This window comes from Cynocephalus volans, chromosome 7 (assembly GCF_027409185.1).
Source record: "Cynocephalus volans isolate mCynVol1 chromosome 7, mCynVol1.pri, whole genome shotgun sequence".
Classification (NCBI taxonomy): Eukaryota; Metazoa; Chordata; class Mammalia; order Dermoptera; family Cynocephalidae; genus Cynocephalus; species Cynocephalus volans.
Window position 1 is genome coordinate 142847628 of NC_084466.1, and position 20460 is coordinate 142868087.

At 36.9% G+C, this 20460-nt stretch overlaps 1 protein-coding gene across 6 annotated transcripts in view; it reads left to right on the forward strand.

Moving 5' to 3' along the window:
- VTI1A (vesicle transport through interaction with t-SNAREs 1A) overlaps window positions 1-20460 on the forward strand; it is a 354592-nt gene that overhangs the window by 204957 nt on the left and 129175 nt on the right. For 4 of the 6 annotated variants that reach the window (XM_063102244.1, XM_063102245.1, XM_063102246.1 and 1 more), the window contains 2 exons: window positions 10965-11035; window positions 11755-11816. In XM_063102244.1, the coding sequence (XP_062958314.1) occupies window positions 10965-11035; window positions 11755-11816 (133 nt within the window). Of the gene's footprint in view, window positions 1-10964; window positions 11036-11754; window positions 11828-20460 lie in introns of all 6 variants that reach the window. The other 2 variants (XM_063102248.1, XM_063102249.1) reach the window with 1 other exon arrangement.

Genomic DNA, 20460 nt, shown 5'->3' on the forward strand with positions numbered 1-20460 from the left:
TATAATTTTAAAAATGGGAAATATCAAGTTCTGCTAAGGATCTGGAGAAGCTGAAGCCCTCATGCGTTGCTGGTGGTAATGTAAAATGCTGCCACCATTGTGGAAAGTTTTTTGGTTCCTCAAAAAGTTAAAACACGGAATTACCATATGATCCAGAAATTCCACTTCTAGGCATATACCCAAAATAATTGAAAACAGATATTCAGACCAATACTTCTGTATGTGAATGTTCATAGCACCACTGTTCGCAATAGCAAAAAGGCAGAGTTAACCAAAATATCCATCAATGGATAAATAAATAAACAAAATGTGGTATATCCATATGATGGAATGTTATTCTGCCATGAAAAGGAATGGTACATGCTATAACAGGAATCAAGCTTGAAAATATTAAGCTAAGTGAAAGAATTCAAATGCAGAAGACCACACATTGTATGATTTATTTATATGATATATCCAGAAAAGGTAAATCCATAGAAACAGAAAGCAGGTTAGTGGTTGCCAGCAGCTAGAGGAGCGGGGAATGGGGAATGACTGCTTAATAGGTATAGGATCTCCTTTGTGAGTGATGATAATATTTTAGGATTAGACAGAGGTGACGGTTTGTACAACATGTGAGTATAGTAAATGTCTCTGAACTGTATATGTTAAAATAGTTAATTGTATGTTATGTAAATTTTACCACAGTAAAAAAAATTTTGTAAATAGCTCTTTGACATACTTTAAAAGTAATACATACAATTCATGTTTTCAAATTGATGTGATCTCAGTAATTTTTAGTATGTAAACCTGAAGATCACCAGCTATATATGTCTATTATTCATGTATACATATTGGCATCTGTTGCCACATACCCAAATCAAAACAAGAGAAATGATTCTATCCTACAGACCATCTTTCTCTTTTAGTTTCAATTCAAACTAAGGATAGAATTAAGACCAGAAAAAAAGAAATCAAGAAAAGGAAAGTCAGAGGCCAGAAATTCTAGAATTATCTTTATTCACATGTGACAGTTGAATCTCTATGATTTTATTTGTCCCTGTTTCCATTGCAAAACACCGAGCGGAGTATTCTCCTATTAGGCTCTGAACGTGGCCCCAAACCAAATATATGTTTATTCCATGTGTGTACACACATGTGTGCGTGTGTGTTTGTGTGTGTGAGAAAGAGAGATGGCCTGAACGTTGTCACCTAATTACCTGTTTTTCACATCAACAATGATCAATTCAAATATATTAAATTTTTCATCTTACCTGACTCATTCAGTAAGAACAAGATTCATTTACCACTGTGAATAGAGAGTAGAGAAAGGGGTCAATGGGACGGGCATTTTATAATTTGTCTGTGAGAATCCACCCTTGTTTTCTTAAAAAACAAAAATATACTGAAGTCAAAAGGTTTGGATAAAAATTGTGATCCTTCTAGGACATTTTTTGCTGTTTGTACAATTTGCAAGGAACAGAAAGTTGTTCCAGTCAAGACCATGAAATCAAAGAATATTTTATCTATAGAGTGCTTTCATGATGGCCTTTGGGGAGCGTGGAGGTGGTCTCCTGTCCCACTCTTGCCCAAGTTATTGCAAAAGCTTGTCTTGGGCACTGATGCTTTAAATGTGTAGTATTAGGGATGCCTGTCACCCATATTGTAATACATTTTGGACAGGGCACTTTTTTCATCTCTTTTCTTTTTTTTTTTTTTTTAACCACAAAGATCATTGACCTAGGAGTCGGAAGACTTAAGTCCTAGTTGCAGTTCTGTCAGTAATTAGCAGCGTGATGTGGGTGATTTCCAACCCCCCATACCTTGCATTCCAGTTTGCTTATCTGTGCAGTTACTTTTAGGGCCCACATTTGTTCTAAGAATCTGTGACTGTTATAAATTTATAGAAGACTTGACCATATTTTCAAGTTCACTGCTTCCCATGAACAAAACTTTCCTGAGCACTGCCTCTTAAAATGCTGCATATACTAAGAGGAACAATACATTGCCTCATCTCTAAAATAGTTTACAGTCTAATAAGAAAGAATGTATAAGCAAGGAGTGACAAACTCCAATTCCTACAGCAGCCAAGCAGGGAGCCTAAATGAGTGAAACAGGCCTGGGGGAGAAGGGAGGTAGTAAGCTGGACAGAATGTGGCTCTTCTGAACAGGACAGCTGTAACTCACTTCTAGCCTGTGTTTACCAGGTAGGAATGAGGCCTCGGTGTCTCTAGATATTACAAATTTCAAAAGAAACTAGAAGTCCAACTTATGATATGAAATCTCCCATTTAAAAAAAAAAATGTTTCATTGCCATCCAGTTCAAAAACGCTTAAAATAATGTTTCATAAAAGTAAAACATGTTTGCTAGCCACAGAAGTCCTGCAGTTTACCCAATAGCGACTTCTCAAATAAACAGATAATTAGAATGCTATACATTCAGTGGTAGAAATGTGTACAGAGTTCACAAAGAGTACAGATAGTGATTAACACTGCTCATGATTTCTAAGAGGCTTTCTAATTACTTTCTAGTCACTTGTCAATACCTTACACTACTTTTTGTTTTTTTAGAATGAGTAATTCATTCACCACGGAGGGCTGGATGACGCTGAATACGTCTCCCTTGTCTGTTAAGTAAATACACGTTTGGTAAATTCCACAAGTGAGCCTTTGGAATGTGTTTTGACAGTTTTGCCCATTCAGGTTTTCTGCTGCTTCATCTCCGGGCTTTTACATTCTTTATTGAATTGTGAAAAGGGGATGTCCTTCCTGCTGCTCTAGTCTTGTTTCATAGAATAGAATGAATTCATTCTCATTTTTGAATGGAGCTGTAATTAACATGGTTCCTTTTGTTTAACAACATCAATTTACATAGTACCTGCTCATTCCAGAGCATCATTATTGGTGGCACAGCTTCATTGACTGATCTCTGAGGGCTCTGGGAATAGTATTTGTTAATTATCTGCTGCAAACCAGGTAACTAAGGGGAGGTTCTTCTACTATGACTTTGATGAAAGTAACGTTGATGATTTTTTTAATTGCTTAGTGATAGATTTGATCATCTTAAAATAGAATACATATTCAGCTGCTGAGGAGGCAGTGTTAAATCATAACTTCTTTAAAATTCACACACACACAGGCCCTGCACACTCTTCTGTTACATTTCTCTAAGAATGCATAAGTTTACCTTCAGTTTATATGTGTATAATTCTGTTTAATAATGTCATCATCAAATTGCTTGTAAATATTTTGTAGTACATAATAAATGCCAATGTCCTCAGGGGACAAGAAGGTTTCTGTATCATGCAGTCTAATGTTGGGGACTTGGGCAAACCGGAGACTATATGACCTTCTTAAAAGCATTTAAGTTTTGGTTGTTTTGGTTTTTAAAGTATCGTCCTGAGGGGCAGGGGATGTGAATCCATCTGTGGGCCTGATTTGGCCCTTGTGCTCTAGTTTTGCTTATATGTTCTATGGAGAAAAAGAGGCATTAGGTGTTTGGAGTCACTAAGTCCTAATATTTTAGAGTTAGAAGGGGCACTAAAGATCATCTAGTGTAAACTATCATTTTACATTTAAGGAAACTGAGGCCCAAAGAAGGGAAGTATTTTACCTAAATTAAACCCCTTATTCGTTTTTTTTTTATTGGGTCTTAAAGACAAGGGGAGTTTGGAGATCATTCTAAACATGGTTGTATTTCTACATTCACCAGTACTGTACCCAGTACCCACTTGAAATGTTGCTAGTGCTACTGAGGAACTGAATTTTTAATTTAATTTAATTAATTGAAATTTAAATAGCCCCATGTAGCTAGCTATATTGGACAAAAAAGCTTAGAGATTACAGTTTTCACCCTTAAGTTATCACAGCCTACCTTGAATAAAAATATTAACTGACTTCACGTGTAATTTAAGAGCCAGTCAACAGTATACTTCTGTTTACCTCCCCTCCATCTTTCATGCTATGATTTTCATATATTTTACTTCTGCATTTGTTATTATTTTTATTTTAAGCAGTTAATTGTTTTTTAAAAATATAAAAGAATAAGAAATACTTATATTTATCCACAGATTTACCATTTCTGGTGCTCATCATTGTTTCCTGTAGATCCAAGATTCCATCTATTATGATTTCCCTTCAGCCTGAAGAATTTCCTTTAACATTTTGTGTAGTGTAGTTCTGCTGGATTCTTCTCTTATTTTTAAATTATCAAAAAAAATCTTTATTTCACCTTTATTTTTGAAGGATTTTTTTTTGCCAGAAATGGAATAGTAGGATGACTTTTTTATTTCCCTTTCAGAACTTTGGAATGTTGTTCCATTGTCTTCTTATATTGTGTTCAATGGAAATTCAGCCTTCATTTTTTTACCTGTTCTTTTGAATGTAATGTATCTCTTTTTCCTTTGGCTGGTTTTAAGATTTTTTAAATTTATCTTTAGTGTTCAGAAATTTGACTATGATATAACTAGGTATGGTTTCCATTTTATTTATCTTGCTCAGAGCTTGTTAAACTTCTTTGATCTGTGCTTGATTTTTTTAATCCAATTTGGAAAGTTGCAGCTGTTCATTCATTTTTCAAATATTTATCCCATCCCATTTTTTGTCTCCTGTCTTTTTCTGGTAATCTAATTGCATGTATGTAAGACCACTTGTTATTATCTCACAGATTATTGATGTTATGTTCATTTTTTTAAAACTTATTTCACTTTTTCATTTTGAATAATTTCTGTTAACCTATATTCATGTTCAATGATCCTTTATTCTGTAGTGAAGCATATTCAATTTTTAATTAATTTCAGATGTTGTATTTTTTTTATTCTAGAATTTCATTTGGTTCCTTATCAGAGTTTCCATTTCTTCCTTGAAAAACCCATCTCTTCATCCATTATGTTTACCTTTTAATGTAAATTCTTTAACAGAGTTATAATAGTTCTAAAATCTTTATCTGACAACTCTAATGACTAGGATATGTTGGTCTACTTATATAGACTGTGTTTTCTCTTGGTTCTTTCTTTTCTGCTGCGTTTTCACATGCCATGTAATTTCATATTTTAGACATTGTGTAAAGACCAGTAGAATCTGAAATATAACATTTTGAGTTTTTCTCTGGAAGCATTTTATTCTATCTTGTGTTTGGATAATGGAATGATCAGATTCTCTCAAAAGTTGAGTTGAGTTGGTACTGAGCTGAATCTCTAAATAGACTGGATTCATCTGTGATTAGTGCCCTCCCAACCTGTGTCTGTGCTGCTTTAAGAAAAAAAAAAAAAAACTTATTAGTATTTGACCTGAGAGTGGATTGATCTGCAGTTTCAGATCTTTTTTGGTTCACATTTAGACTCAACTCTGACAGTGTCTTGGAATATAAGCACCACAGAATGTGTGGGGGTATGTGATTTCTCTTTACTAACCAGCTCCTCTTTTATTGACCCTTCCTTGGCAAATTCTGAGATTGGGGGGAATTATCAGACCAAGCAATTTGGTTTTGTGTTTAGAGCTCATCTAGATTCCATTCTGTCCTGTAAGCCTACATTGTCATATAATGTTCAACTAATTTCACTCATCCCTAAAAATCTGTCTATGGCAGACCTGTACTCAGACTGCATACTCGCCCTAGAGAAAGTTGTCACAACTCTTTGCTCATGTATGAAATGCTTGCATCTCTCTAGAATTCATCAGAGCTTCTTTGCATCTTCTAGACTTCCTCCAAAAAAGTGCAGTAATTATTTTATCTGGGTTTTTCTTGTTTTCATGGGAGTGGTCATTTGCATCTTTCTGCCTTCTGCCTGGAAGCGGAAGTTCTTCACATGTCTTGGATTGTCAAATAATGAAAGATGGTGAAAGAACTGTCTTTTCTGTTGCCCCACCTTTCTGAGTGCCAGGAATTTAGAAGACCCTTCATGCCTGAGTGACATCAATACTGAGGAGAACCTGTTTACTGATACCAGAGTCAGTGCCCAAGAATATGTGTGCTGTTGTTGGATATCCCCCCAAACCCACTGAGGCTTGGTCCACACTGTGACAGTGTGAAGAGGGCGGGAAATCCTATTGTGGTAATTGAAAGATGGGGCCTTGAGGAGGTAGTTAGATTGTGAGGACTATGCCCTAATGAATAGATTGATCCATTCTTGGAATAATGGGAGTGGTTTTGGTTGCTTTAAAAGGAGAGAGAATGAGGAGGTTACTCTCTCTGCTCTGCCGTTCTCACCATGTGACACCCTGCATTGTTGTAGATTCACCAGATGTGTTCCCTGGACTTTGGACTTCCCAGCCTCTGAATCTGTAAGCAATAAATGTTTTTTCTCTGCTAATTACCCAGTTTCAGGTATTTCTGTTATAAGCAACAGAAACTGGCTAATACAGTGTGCTAAATGCCCAAAGTGACTGACCCCAGCATTCCATCAGCAGATCCCTCCTGAGAAAGCTGTACATGACTCCATCTGCTTCCCAAAACAAGTAGTTACTTTTATTAGATTTGGTGGCCAGAAGTCCCCAAGCCATGTCCATAATGAAATACTCCAGATTAGGAGGAAATACCACTTTGTGTTTTTCATCCAACTGGTTGGTATTCTTCAATACACATATAAAAACACATGCTTCAGAATAGCTCTTTTACAACATTGCTGTGTACTCCTGCACTTCACAAAAGTTTTCATTCACTAACAATAGTTGGATAATTGTGAATGCCTTTTACCTGCTACTAAAATTGCTGATGAAGTTTTTGAGTGCCAAGAAGTAACCTTACCTTCTCTTGGTTCTTTAAAGAAGACTCAGTTGGCTGTCTTCACTTTAAAACACACACAGACACACACACACACACACACACACACACACACACACACACACACACACACACACACACACACACACACACACACACACACTGGAAAGTGCACTGCTTGTTTTAAATATTTTGAATTTTTCAAATGGGACATTTTCTGGTGAGTTAGATTTGAGGCGTCTTCCCTTTCAGCCAAATTTATAGTATAACGTGATGTGAACTTCAATCCGTCATAACTTCTTATAGAAAATATTTTATTCTGCTCACCTCCAAAATACAAGTCCAATCATTAAAAAAAAAAAAAAAGGTTTATTCATGTTAGTCTTATGATGGACTTTTACATTTGTCAGATGGTATTATTTTATGAATGGAGTGGCATGATGCTTTCAGTGATACAGGCTCCTCAAACTAAGTCTTATCTTTGTGATGCCTGCCCAGTCTTTCAGGAAGTATCCTGCTAGATTTGTAGCTACCTGCTTCCTCCTCAGTTCCTTTATGGGACAGAAAGTATTGAATGCCTATTGTGGAAACCCTCCACGAGTGAAGAGGAAAGGAAATGTTAGCCAGAAGCCCTTTTGCAAGTGTGTACCCCTATGAAAAGAGCTGTGTATCAAGATAGCAGTGATTCAGGTATTTGTGAAAACAAAAACTTATTTTATGCATTTGAGTGCTGTACTTCCAGGATGATTCCCAGGACCCCTGTGGAAAGAATAGAGAAATGCAGGAAGGAACTCTTCCTTCCAGGAATTCATTTATCATGCTCATACCGACATGTAGAATTCCAGCATACAGCATCAGTTTTTATTTTCTTTTATGCTTCCCTTTTTTTCTTAATCTCAAGAAGATTTTCGCAGTCAACAGGTACAGTACTTATTTATGATTTCTCAAGTTATTTCAACAGAGGCACTATCGCTATTCCCATTCTAAAGGCACTATGAAAGATTAAAGAACTGAAAATTCTAGACTCAGTATATTAAATCAGCGATTGATTTAGGCCTGTGAGCTTGTGTTTTTTCTTTATTGGTGTTTTTGGTGAATGCTTATATCTTAAGTTAAATTATTTAAGAAAAATAAACCTAACAGTGTTACTAATTTTTAATGAAATAATCTCTGAATACTTAATACTGTCCTGACCAATGACAGTCTATATTAAAAATAATTAACTCTAATTTGTTATCTTGTTTTGTTTTGGTTTGACTAGAGGAGAGGGAAACATAATGGAAAAAAAAAACACAAAAGATTTTCTGCATGAATTTTTTTTTTCATTCCATAAGAGTGAACATTTCTAATATATTTGGTCTGGAGTTTTCTTTATTAGAGCATTAAAGTGGAAAGTAGAAATGAAATGTGGAAATAAGAAATGGAAAAAGTATTCTGTTTCCAGCAAGTGCATGGCATTTTGATGTTAAGACCAAGATATGTACTCTTGCCAATATCTCTTCTCTTGATACATGGAGTTAGTATTTGGTCTGAGCTATTTCCTAGGAGGCAAGGAGAATGTGGGAATGGCTTATGACTCCTAGAACAGCCTGATCTCTTTACCTCTTGTTCCATTGATTCTTTCAGTAGCAAATTATAGATCTTTTCATAGTCAAATTTTTCCCCTGGCGAACCCGATAGAATTGTGGATATATTATTACCTGCTTTCTAATGTTGACTTCTCCAGTGCCACACTTAATGGGCTATGAAACCTTTCATATACTTCATTTTTTGACTTTATTTCATTCTTTCATTTTCTCATTATTTCCACAAATACTGGGGGTACTATGTTGGCCACAGTAACAATAGTAACAACCTATTCGTTTGAGATTGCATATTATAATACAATCAATCTTGATGGAAGAGAATGTTATATAAATATGAGTAGCATTTTGCTCAAATAATTACAGTATTGGTGGTATTCATATATATTAGAGATTTTAAGTTAAAAATGAATTAAAATTTCTACATTATGTTGATTAAAGGAATTCTATGTGACAGCAATAACGGTATGACAAAATTGAATATTGTAGTTCTAATGCAGGTTCAACTCTAGTTGTTTCCTCGTTCTCCATTATTGGTATCGTCTTCCACTTTTATGATGCCTCCACTGGGAACCACATATCTTATTCAATTTTACCTTAAGGATAAATTGTGTGGAGTTAATAATAAAGACATAAAATAAATCTCAGAGAAGGTACTATACTAGGAAAGAATTTTCAGAGATGGAAGCTGTCAAAAATATGTTCATGATAGTGTAGGTAACCATTTTTATTAGTTGGATTTTCTATCATGAAAGGAATATATGGCTCTTTTTCTGTCATTCTGTGAAACACAAACTCTGCTGTAATGTTTGCCTTCACTACCATCATGGAAGTTCCATGGGTGTGAACACTTGATCTTCTTTACTGGCCATATCTCCAGCGCATATACGTATGTGGCAGAGTGGGGACTCATTGATTATTTGTTGAATGTTTGCATATGATGTACTATATGTACAATGGCATGCATTTATATAGCACCCTATAGCTTCCACAACATTTTTACTTAAGTTATCTCGTTTGGTTATAAGATCAATTTTGTGCAAAAAGTAGGACAGGTGTATCCTATGAATAAAATTACAGTTCAAGTGGTTATGACAGAACTAGAATAGGAAAGGGTCAAAGTTGTAATTATCCATTAATTTTTTAATATTAATCATCATCACTCAATAAATGCTTATTATTATTATTATGGGCCAGTCACAGTGCCAAATATTTTAAATGAGTTATCTATTGAATCCATACAACAACCCCATGATATAGTACTATAATTGTTATTCCCATTTTAGAAACGAAGAAACTGAGTCACAACGAAGTTAGCTAACTTACACGAGGTCGCACAGCTAGTAAGTGGGATTGAAAACTGGGATTGAAAACTGCTCCACGGTTTTTAGGATGTCCCTTTAAAAAGTTTGCCAGTGTGCATACATGGGCCAAATAACTACCATGCTGGTTTTTTAATGACTTTATTATTTGCTATTATAATAGATGTTTGTCTATAAATTTATAAGACAGAGATGATATGATTATTTTTACAGGTAAGGGTAAAGAGACAATACAAGAGGGGAAAAAGAGGAGAGAGGGAGATGTGGAATAAGGTAGTCAGGTTGCCAAGATTATAAGAGAAGCAGATTGGCATTCTATTATAGAATAAGGTACCTCCCAAGTAATGGAGAATGAGTCTGGAAAAAAAAAATACTTATTCAAGGCAGCTAGATATAGATATTTGTGAGGATACCTAATGTACATACCTAATGTCCTGTAAAAGGGTCTGCAGTCAGAGGAGAGACTGCCCAGTGCCAACCAAATCAGATGATCATGGCAGTGGGAAACCTCATCGGAACTCAGCAGTGTGACTTTCTAAGTGAAGGTTCTAAGCTGCCTGTACTAGCATAAATGATTGGAAGTTCTGGGTTGAAAACCCTGTCTCCAGCTGAGCTCTCCTCAACTGCTTGTTAAGGAGTGCACCTCACTCCAACTTAAGTATCTGCAAGAGCTTATAACACATTAAATGAGCCCTTGCCTCTAAGAGAGCAGACGTCTAGCGATAGTTCCACTACCAATAAGCTGCAGTAGATGAGAATGTGAGGATCACTTATGCAGGGCAAGTACATTCAAATCAAGATCCTTCTAAATGGACGTTGACTTATATATACAAAACAGTGCCATAACGAAGGGAGGAAGGTAGAGCAGAATTGATAACATTACTTATAACCTGTAAAATTCAAAGACTGAATTCCATGATGACAAAATAATAGACCATTGGACCTGGGCTCTCCTATGTCTTTGCTGATAATTTGCTGGAGTGACCTTGGGCAAGTCACATCACCTCTAAATCATTATTGCCATGTTGGTTATGTTCTATAGGTCACATTATAAATCACATCTAAATATACCTAAGATACATAGGTAAGTTTATCAAATACTGTTTATATTGTTCAAATATATGAATTGGAATATGTCTGATATAAAATGCACATTAGGGCTGGCCAGTTAGCTCAGTTGGTTAGAGCTCAGCCTTGTAACACCAAGGTCAAGGGTTTGGGTCCCCTTACTGGCCAACCACCAAAAAAAAGATGCACACTACTTTAACATTACTCTGCACCCATTGTCACTTTGGTACTTCTGAAAGTTATTTTCACATGTGCCCCAAGTTGTCTTTCCTTACATTTTCTTTTCCATAGAGCAAATTGGCCAGGAGATGTTGGAAAACCTCAGTCATGACAGAGAAAAGATACAGCGAGCACGTGAAAGAGTAAGTACAAGTGATACAGTCTTTTCACATATTCAGTGAATGAGAAGACAAAATAAATGATCGTCGGGACATACATAGAGAAGAATGACTACACAGAGTTAAGTATGTATAAAAATGGCTAGTGTGAAAGAGGGCGATAAAGGCTTTGGAGAGGAAAAGAAAGGTATGAGATGCAGAAAAAAGAAGCTGACCCGTTATAGCCCCATCCCAGAAGGCCCCAGGGGATATTTTATTTAGCTCTATAGCTGAGAAGAAGGTCATTACGAGAAGTTTTGAAGCATGTCAGTGTTTCAAAGTGAAAGCTGTAAAACTAACTATTGGTCTCATTCTTCCTCAATTTATTAGGTAGAATTGAAATCATTCATCATTTTTAGTGTAAAATTCCATTTATATTTTCAGAACTTTGCAAATTCATAAACTGGAGATTAATTACCAGATGTATATTAAATTTTGTCAGGCTGTGAGACATTTGCTTTTATATCCAGTTCAAGTATCCAGTTTAAAGATCCTGGGTTACCTCTCACATGTTATTTGCCAAGTCTAAGAATTTTTGGAGTTTGTATAGGTGTCAGACATGTTTTTATTTTTGTGTTTTTAAGCATTTTTTATTGTTTGGATTTTCTATCGTGAAATAAATTGTTGCTTACTATGCACTTTAAAAATAACCTAACTGCATGAAGTTTTGTTTTGTTTTGTTAATGCTGCTTTTCTCCTCCTAGCTTCGGGAAACAGACGCTAACTTGGGGAAAAGCTCCAGGGTTCTGACAGGGATGCTGCGAAGGTAAGAGCAAGGTAGGGACCTATCTTCCTCTCTCTCTCTCTCTCTCTCTCTCTCTCTCTCTCTTCAACTATTTTTCCTCTAATTGCAGTGGGGCAAACAGGCTTGTGAGCTTCTGTTCTTTATACCCTGTGTCAAGACCCTTTTGAAATAACAGAGCACTGATATTAACTCTTTGGGTGGGGACACATACCAACTAACTCAGATTAGAGAGGAGACTTGAGCTAGGGGGATTACCTCAAGCTATGGAAAAAATTAGGGTTAGACATGAAGTATTTTTTCATAGCCTGAGGAAGGCACCATGGCAGGAACATACTGATTTTTTTCTGTCCCATAGCCTCCTTCTCCTAGGGAGAATGCAGGCCTGCTGCTATCAGGAGCACACTTGGTATTAGCTTTGTTCTCTGTTGCCTTGTTTTCATTTCTTTAAGGGACACTGTTTTGGGAAACATTTCCATTTTATGTATGAACTTAAAGATGACTTATAAAATGTAAAGATTATCTGAATAATCTGAATTCATATGTGCTAGCAAACAAATGTTTATATTTTATATGTGTAACTAAACTTTGATCGATGGAAAATATCCGAGAGAGTATAGAAAAGTAAATGAATGAATGTAGGTAATATTCTACGTAAGTACATTCAGCACAGAATTATTTTACATCCAGTACCTACAAAGTAAGAGTATCATCTACCATGACCGCCTATTTGGAACTGTGGGTAGAAAAGTGAGGAATGTTGAAAATGGCCTCTGCAATAGCTTAATAGGAATTTTAAAGAAGCAAAATTTTTCTATAGTTGATCCTATAGAGACAACTATTTACAAATAACTAAAGTTTCTGGTCATGTATCCGTCTTCTATAATTTGCTAAAAGTATGTTTGACATGTTAAGAGATTTATTGCATTAAGAAACAATCAAATGTATAGTTTAGTCTTCAAGGTCGCTGTGATTTCTCTGCCAGCCAGATGAGTAGTGAGCCTAAAGTTCCCAGGACACTTCCAGGCAAGATTGACCTAACACTACATTGCCTCTCCTTTCCTGGAAGCATAGTAAACAACTCAGGACTATATACCGCCAAACTCTCTGATTATAAGTAATATGTAAATGACCTAAGAAAAATTAAAAACTCAAGGAGAAAGGAAATGGAATTGAAAGGAATGCTTCAGTGTCTATAGACAATAAAAAAGGAGGAAAGGGGGGAAAAAACTTCTGTTGCTTCCCTGGGAGGGCCCCTGCCACGTGAGCTGTAACGAATATTCTGCATATGTCTCCATTTTGTCAAATCTCATTAAAGAGTCTTCCTGCTTTATGTCGATTGAGCTGTCCAGAAATCATTCATCATTTTTAGTGTAAAAAAAATCGTGTGGTTATTTAAATAATATCATATTAATGTTAAAGTTCAGCTGTCACTTAATGGTATGACTTAATCAGATGTAGCATTTAGGAAAAATAGTTTATTCAGGCTCTACATGGCTTTCAGGTTGGCAGATTCAAATAAGGATTTATGGGTTTCTAAACCAATGTATTTCTGTACATGTTTCTGCTTGATGTACCTCACCCTTTAGTTCAGGACACTGCAGACAGTTATTTCAACAAATAAAGCATCTCCTGGTGTTGTGTTTGAATAAATTTGCAAGTCATTTAGAGAGGCTGAAGCACAAACAACTTCTGCAACCTTTGACTGGGCTGGCTTTCTGTAGGGAAATATACTAACGTGCTAGTTTCAGAAGCCTACAGAAGAAAATTACTCTGGTGAAATCTACTTGGGGTTCTCTTTGTAGGCAAACTCAGTCAATCACTGACTCATCTCCTTTTGGGATGTTTCTAGAGTATGAAGAGAGGTAAAAATCCCAGATGGACATCACCTTGCTATGTCTGAAGCAAGGAAACTCTTTAAGGCTATGTGTTTGGTTATATGACAGCGTTTTTTGCTTGGCACAGCTGGGATCTTGTTATCAGCCAAGATAATCCAGATATTTTTAATCAATGCTATGTAACCTATCTCAGTGTTTAGGAACTAAATGCAGGTGGTGGTTTTGTTTTCTAATCACTATTACACATGATATACAATTTATTTTGGAGTTGAGAAGAGGCATACACATTTTACCAACCTCTTTACTTTGTTATTTTTTGGTTCTTTCCTAGAAAATCAGCTTCTAGAAGAACGGAACCAGGGTTTATGTACCAAAGTCTTTTATTTAATACTCTGATTTTGCTTCCTCTGTTACATCCTTCCCATTCACATAGCATTTGCTTCCAGCACAGATGAGGTTTTATTTCAGAAAGAGAAGCCGCGTTCTCTTATTCTTACTCTTGTTCTTACCAAAACCACATAGTTATGTCATGTGTCAACAGGTGCTTCTGATTTGAGAAACGTTGTAATACTGAAAGGTGCTCATCCATCACCTTCACAAATGTGTAAAAGAAGTGAATGTCCTCCTCATAAAGTATAGGTGTTTACCTACATATAACGTTTGTTTATTTTCGTATGATAAATTCTGTGTGGCTGAGAGTAGTTAAATAGTCCACAATGTACCAAAACAAGGAATTGTTTTATTTAAATGAACTCAGGTTTTTCATTTTTTATTTTTTATTTTTTATTTTTTTTCTTTTTATTTTATTTTATTTTATTTTTTTAATTTTATTTTGTCGATATACATTGTAGCTGATTATTGCTCCCCATCACCAAAACCTCCCTCCCTTCTCCCTCCCCCCCGCCCCCCCAACAATGTCCTTTCTGTTTGCTTGTTGTATCAACTTCAAATAATTGTGGTTGTTATATCTTCTTCCCCCCCCCACCCCGGTTTGTGTGTGTGTGTGTGTATGTGTGTGTGTGAATTTATATATTAATTTTTAGCTCCCTCCAATAAGTGAGAACATGTGGTATTTCTCTTTCTGTGCCTGACTTGTTTCACTTAATATAATTCTCTCAAGGTCCATCCATGTTGTTGCAAATGGCAGTATTTCATTCGTTTTTATAGCTGAGTAGTATTCCATTGTGTAGATGTACCACATTTTCCGTATCCACTCATCTGATGATGGGCATTTGGGCTGGTTCCAACTCTTGGCTATTGTAAAGAGTGCTGCGATAAACATTGGGGAACAGGTATACCTTCGACTTGATGATTTCCATTCCTCTGGGTATATTCCCAACAGTGGGATGGCTGGGTCGTATGGTAGATCTATCTGCAATTGTTTAAGGAACCTCCATACCATTTTCCATAGAGGCTGCACCATTTTGCAGTCCCACCAACAATGTATGAGAGTTCCTTTTTCTCCGCAGCCTCGCCAGCATTTATCGTTCATAGTCTTTTGGATTTTAGCCATCCTTACTGGGGTTAGATGGTATCTCAATGTGGTTTTGATTTGCATTTCCCGGATGCTGAGTGATGTTGAGCATTTTTTCATATGTCTGTTGGCCATTTGGATATCTTCCTTAGAGAAATGCCTACTTAGCTCTTTTGCCCATTTTTTAATTGGGTTGCTTGTTTTCTTCTTGTAAAGTTGTTTGAGTTCCTTATATATTCTGGATATTAATCCTTTGTCAGATGTATATTTTGCAAATATTTTCTCCCACTCTGTTGGTTGTCTTTTAACTCTTTTAATTGTTTCTTATGCTGTGCAGAAGCTTTTTAGTTTGATATAATCCCATTTGTTTATTTTTCCTTTGGTTGCCCGTGCTTTTGGGGTCGTATTCATGAAGTCTGTGCCCAGTCCTATTTCCTGAAGTGTTTCTCCTATGTTTTCTTTCAGAAGTTTTATTGTCTCAGGGTGTATATTTAAATCCTTAATCCATTTTGAGTTGATTTTAGTATACGGTGAGAGGTATGGATCTAGTTTCATTCTCCTGCATATCGATATCCAGTTATCCCAGCACCACTTGCTGAAGAGGCAGTCCCTTCCCCAGTGAATAGGCTTGGTGCCTTTGTCAAAGATCGGATGGCAGTAAGTGTGTGGGTTGATTTCTGGATTCTCTATTCTATTCCATTGGTCAGTGTGTCTGTTTTTATGCCAGTACCATACTGTTTTGGTTATTATAGCTTTGTAGTATAGCTTAAAGTCAGGTAGTGTTATGCCTCCAGCTTTATTTTTTTTGCTGAGCATTGCTTTGGCTATTCGTGGTCTTTTATTGTTCCATATAAATGTCTGAATAGTTTTTTCCATTTCTGAGAAAAATGTCTTTGGAATTTTGATGGGGATTGCATTGAATTTGTATATCACTTTGGGTAGTATGGACATTTTCACTATGTTGATTCTTCCAATCCAGGAGCATGGAATATCTTTCCATCTTCTTGTATCCTCTCTAATTTCTCTCAGCAGTGGTTTGTAGTTCTCATTATAGAGATTTTTCACCTCCTTGGTTAACTCAATTCCTAAGTATTTTATTTTTTTGGTGGCTATTGTAAATGGGCAGGCTTTCTTGATTTCTCCTTCTGCATGTTCACTATTGGAGAAAAGAAATGCTACTGATTTTTGTGTGTTGATTTTGTATCCTGCTACTGTGCTGAAATCATTTATCAATTCCAGCAGTTTTTTTGTAGAGGTTTTAGGCTGTTCGATATATAGGATCATGTCATCTGCAAACAGGGACAGTTTGACTTCATCTTTTCCAATCTGTATGCCCTTTATTTCCTTCTCTTCTCTGATTGCTCTGGCTAGTACTTCCAACACTATGTTGAATAGGAGTGGTGAGAGTGGGCATCCTTGTCTAGTGCCTGTTCTTAAAGGAAAAGCTTTCAGCTTTTCCCCATTCAGGATGATATTGGCTGTGGGTTTGTCATATATGGCTTTAATTATGTTGAGATACTTTCCCTCTATACCTAACTTATAGAGGGTCTTTGTCATGAATGAGTGCTGAACTTTATCAAATGCTTTTTCAGCATCTATAGAGATGATCATATGGTCCTTGTGTTTGAGTTTATTAATATGGTGTATCACATTTATTGATTTGCGTATGTTGAACCAACCTTGCATCCCTGGGATGAATCCCACTTGATCGTGATGAATAATTTTTCGTATGTGTTGCTGTATTCTGTTTGCTAGTATTTTAGTGAGGATTTTTGCATCTATATTCATCAAGGATATCGGCCTGTAGTTTTCTTTTTTGGTTATATCTTTACCTGGTTTTGGTATCAGGATGATGTTTGCTTCATAGAATGAGTTTGGGAGATTTGCGTCTGTTTCAATCTTTTGGAATAGTTTGTAAAGAATCGGTGTCAATTCCTCTTTGAATGTTTGGTAAAATTCTGCTGTGAATCCATCTGGTCCTGGGCTTTTCTTTGTTGGGAGCCTTCTGATAACAGCTTCAATCTCCTTTATTGTTATTGGTCTGTTCAAATTTTCTACGTCTTCATGGTTCAGTTTTGGGAGTTTGTGTGTGTCCAGAAATTTATCCATTTCCTCCAGATTTTCAAATTTGTTGGCGTATAGTTGTTTATAGTAGTCTCGAATGATTCCTTGTATTTCAGATGAATCAGTTGTAATATCACCTTTTTCATTTCTAATTTTTGTTATTTGAGTCTTCTCTCTTCTTTTTTTTGTTAGCCATGCTAGTGGTTTGTCAATTTTATTTATCTTTTCAAAAAACCAACTTTTTGATTCGTTGATCTTTTGAATTGTTTTTTGGTTTTCAATTTCATTCAGTTCTGCTCTGATCTTAATGATTTCTTTCCGTCTGCTAACTTTAGGATTGGATTGTTCTTGTTTTTCTAGTTCTTTAAGGTGAAGTGTTAGGTTGTTCCCTTGCCATCTTTCTATTCTTCTGAAGTGAGCATTTAATGCAATAAATTTTCCCCTCAATACTGCTTTTGCAGTATCCCACAGGTTTTGGTATGATGTATCATTGTTTTCATTAGTTTCCATAAACTTTTTGATTTCCTGCTTGATTTCTTCTTGGACCCATATGTCATTAAGTAGAATGCTGTTTAATTTCCAAGTGTTTGTATAGTTTCCAGAGTTTTGTTTGTTATTAATTTCTAGTTTTAATCCATTGTGGTCTGAGAAGATACATGGGATAATTGCAATTTTTTTGAATTTATTGAGACTTGATTTGTGACCTAATATGTGATCTATCCTGGAGAATGATCCATGTGCTGCTGAGAAGAATGAATATTCTGAGGTTGTTGGGTGGAATGTTCTGTAGATATCTGCCAATTCCAATTGGTCTAGAGTCTTGTTTAGATCTTGTGTTTCTCTACTGATTCTTTGCCTAGATGATCTGTCTAATATTGACAGTGGAGTGTTCAGGTCCCCTGCTATTATGGTATTAGTGTCTATTTCCTTCTTTAGGTCTAATAGAGTTTGTTTTATAAATCTGGCTGCTCCAACATTGGGTGCGTACATATTTATGATTGTTATGTCTTCTTGATGGATCAGTCCTTTTATCATTAAGTAGTGTCCCTCATTGTCTCTTTTTATGGTTTTTAGTTTAAAGTCTATTTTGTCAGATATAAGAATAGCCACTCCAGCTCGTTTTTCTTTTCTGTTTGCATGGTAAATCTTTTTCCATCCTTTCACTCTTAGTCTGTGTGAATCTTTATGGGTGAGGTGGGTCTCTTGTAGGCAGCATATAGTTGGGTCCTGCTTTTTGATCCAGTCAGCCAGTCTGTGTCTTTTAATTGGGGAATTTAAGCCTTTAACATTAAGAGTTGTTATTGAAAGGTGTTGATTTATTCCTAGCATTTTATTGGTTGTTTGGTTGTCTTAGGTGTCTTTTGTTCCTTGCTTTCTGATTTACTGTTTGGTTTCTTTGTTTGTTGGTTCCTTAGGTTGTAGATAGTGTTTTTGTTAGCTTGTTTTCTCTTCATGAATGCCATTTTTATTGTATTAGCGGGTTTAGATTTTTCTTAGGTTTTTATGGCAGTGGTAGTTATTTTTCAGGAACCAAACCCAGTACTCCCTTGAGTATTTCTTGTAAGGGTGGTCGTGTGGTAGTGAACTCCCGCAGTTTTTGTTTGTCTGAGAAATATACTATTTGCCCCTCATTTCGGAAGGATAGCCTTGCAGGGTAGAGTATTCTTGGCTGGCAATCTTTGTCTTTTAGTATTTTGAAAATATCATCCCATTCCTTTCTAGCTTTTAGGGTTTGTGATGAAAAGTCTGATGTTAACCTGATTGGGGCTCCCTTATAGGTGATTTGACGCTTCTCTCTTGCAGCTTTTAAGATTCTCTCTTTGTCTCTGAGTTTTGCCAATTTGACTATGACATGTCTTGGAGAAGGCCTTTTTGGGTTGAATACGTTTGGAGATCGTTGAGCTTCCTGGATCTGAATATCTGTGATTTTTCCTATACCTGGGAAGTTTTCTGCCACTATTTTGTTGAATATGTTTTCAATGGAATCTCCATTTTCCTCCCCTTCTGGAATACCCATGACTCGGATATTTGAGCGCTTGAGGTTGTCTGATATCTCTCTCAGATTTTCTTCCATGTCCTTGATTCTTTTTTCTTTCTTTTTGTCTGCTTGTGTTATTTCAAACAGCCCATCTTCAAGTTCAGAGGTTCTCTCTTCAACTTCGACAAGCCTGCTGGTTAAACTCTCCGTTGTGTTTTTTATTTCGCTGAATAACTTCTTCAGTTCAGCAAGTTCTGCTACATTTTTTTTCAGGACATTGATTTCCTTGTATATTTCCTCTTTCAGATCCTGTATACTTTTCCTCATTTCTTCATGATGTCTAGCTGCGTTTTCTTGTATCTCATTCAGTTTCCTTAGAATTATCACTCGAAATTCCTTGTCAGTTATTTCAAGGGCTTCTTGTTCTATAGGATCTAGAGTATGAGATTTATTAACTTTTGGTGGTGTACTTTCTTGATTTTTTGTATTTCTGGTGTCTTTTTTTTGGTGTTTATTCATTGTGGCAGGGGGTTACACAGTCCACCGGTTTGAGACTAATGACTAACTAGGATGTTGCTGTGGTTGCCAATTTGGTATGGCTCCCACCGTGACTGCTCAGTTGGCCTCTAGTGTCTTGTGTGTGTGGTTGCCTCGGGTCTTGGGTTTCTCCGGGGAGCCACCTTTCTGGTCAGCTTGTACTCTGCTGGGCTGGTGGATCACGTACCACAGGGTGTGTGATCTCTGTTGAGCTTTCACTTTCTGTACAGGACTTCTCCCCATTCCGTGTGCTCTGGCCCAGTCTGTTAGATCGTGCAGTGGCGACCCCACCGGGTGTGTGGTTTCTGTCGAGTCTCCGCCTCCCTGGCCGCACGTCTCCCCCCTCTGTGCACACTGTGCTGGGCTGGGGTGTGTCTTCTGCACCCCTCGTCTATCAGCTGGGCCTTCAAGACCCTGCTCAGCACCGCCTCGCCCAGGAAGTCTACCAGGTTTCTGCTAGGCACAGACGACCGGTCTCTCTGGGTGCCTTTGTAGCACTGTGTAGATCTTTCTCGGGTCTTGTTCACCTTTGTATCCCCCCGGTATAAACCGAGTCTAGTGCCCGCCTGCAGCCTGCTCTCCGGCAGGTTCAAGCGGACCTGGGAACTCTCCTACCACACTATTCCCATCCAGAAATTCGTTAGGCTTTTTTCCAAACTGGTGGTCGCCGAGATGGTATCTGCCTCCCAGTAACAGGAAGTTTACCGGGGCCGGAGTCCAGGGTGTGGTGGAGTGACAGTCGGCCCGCCAGTACTTCCTAGCCCTCCCAACACTGGT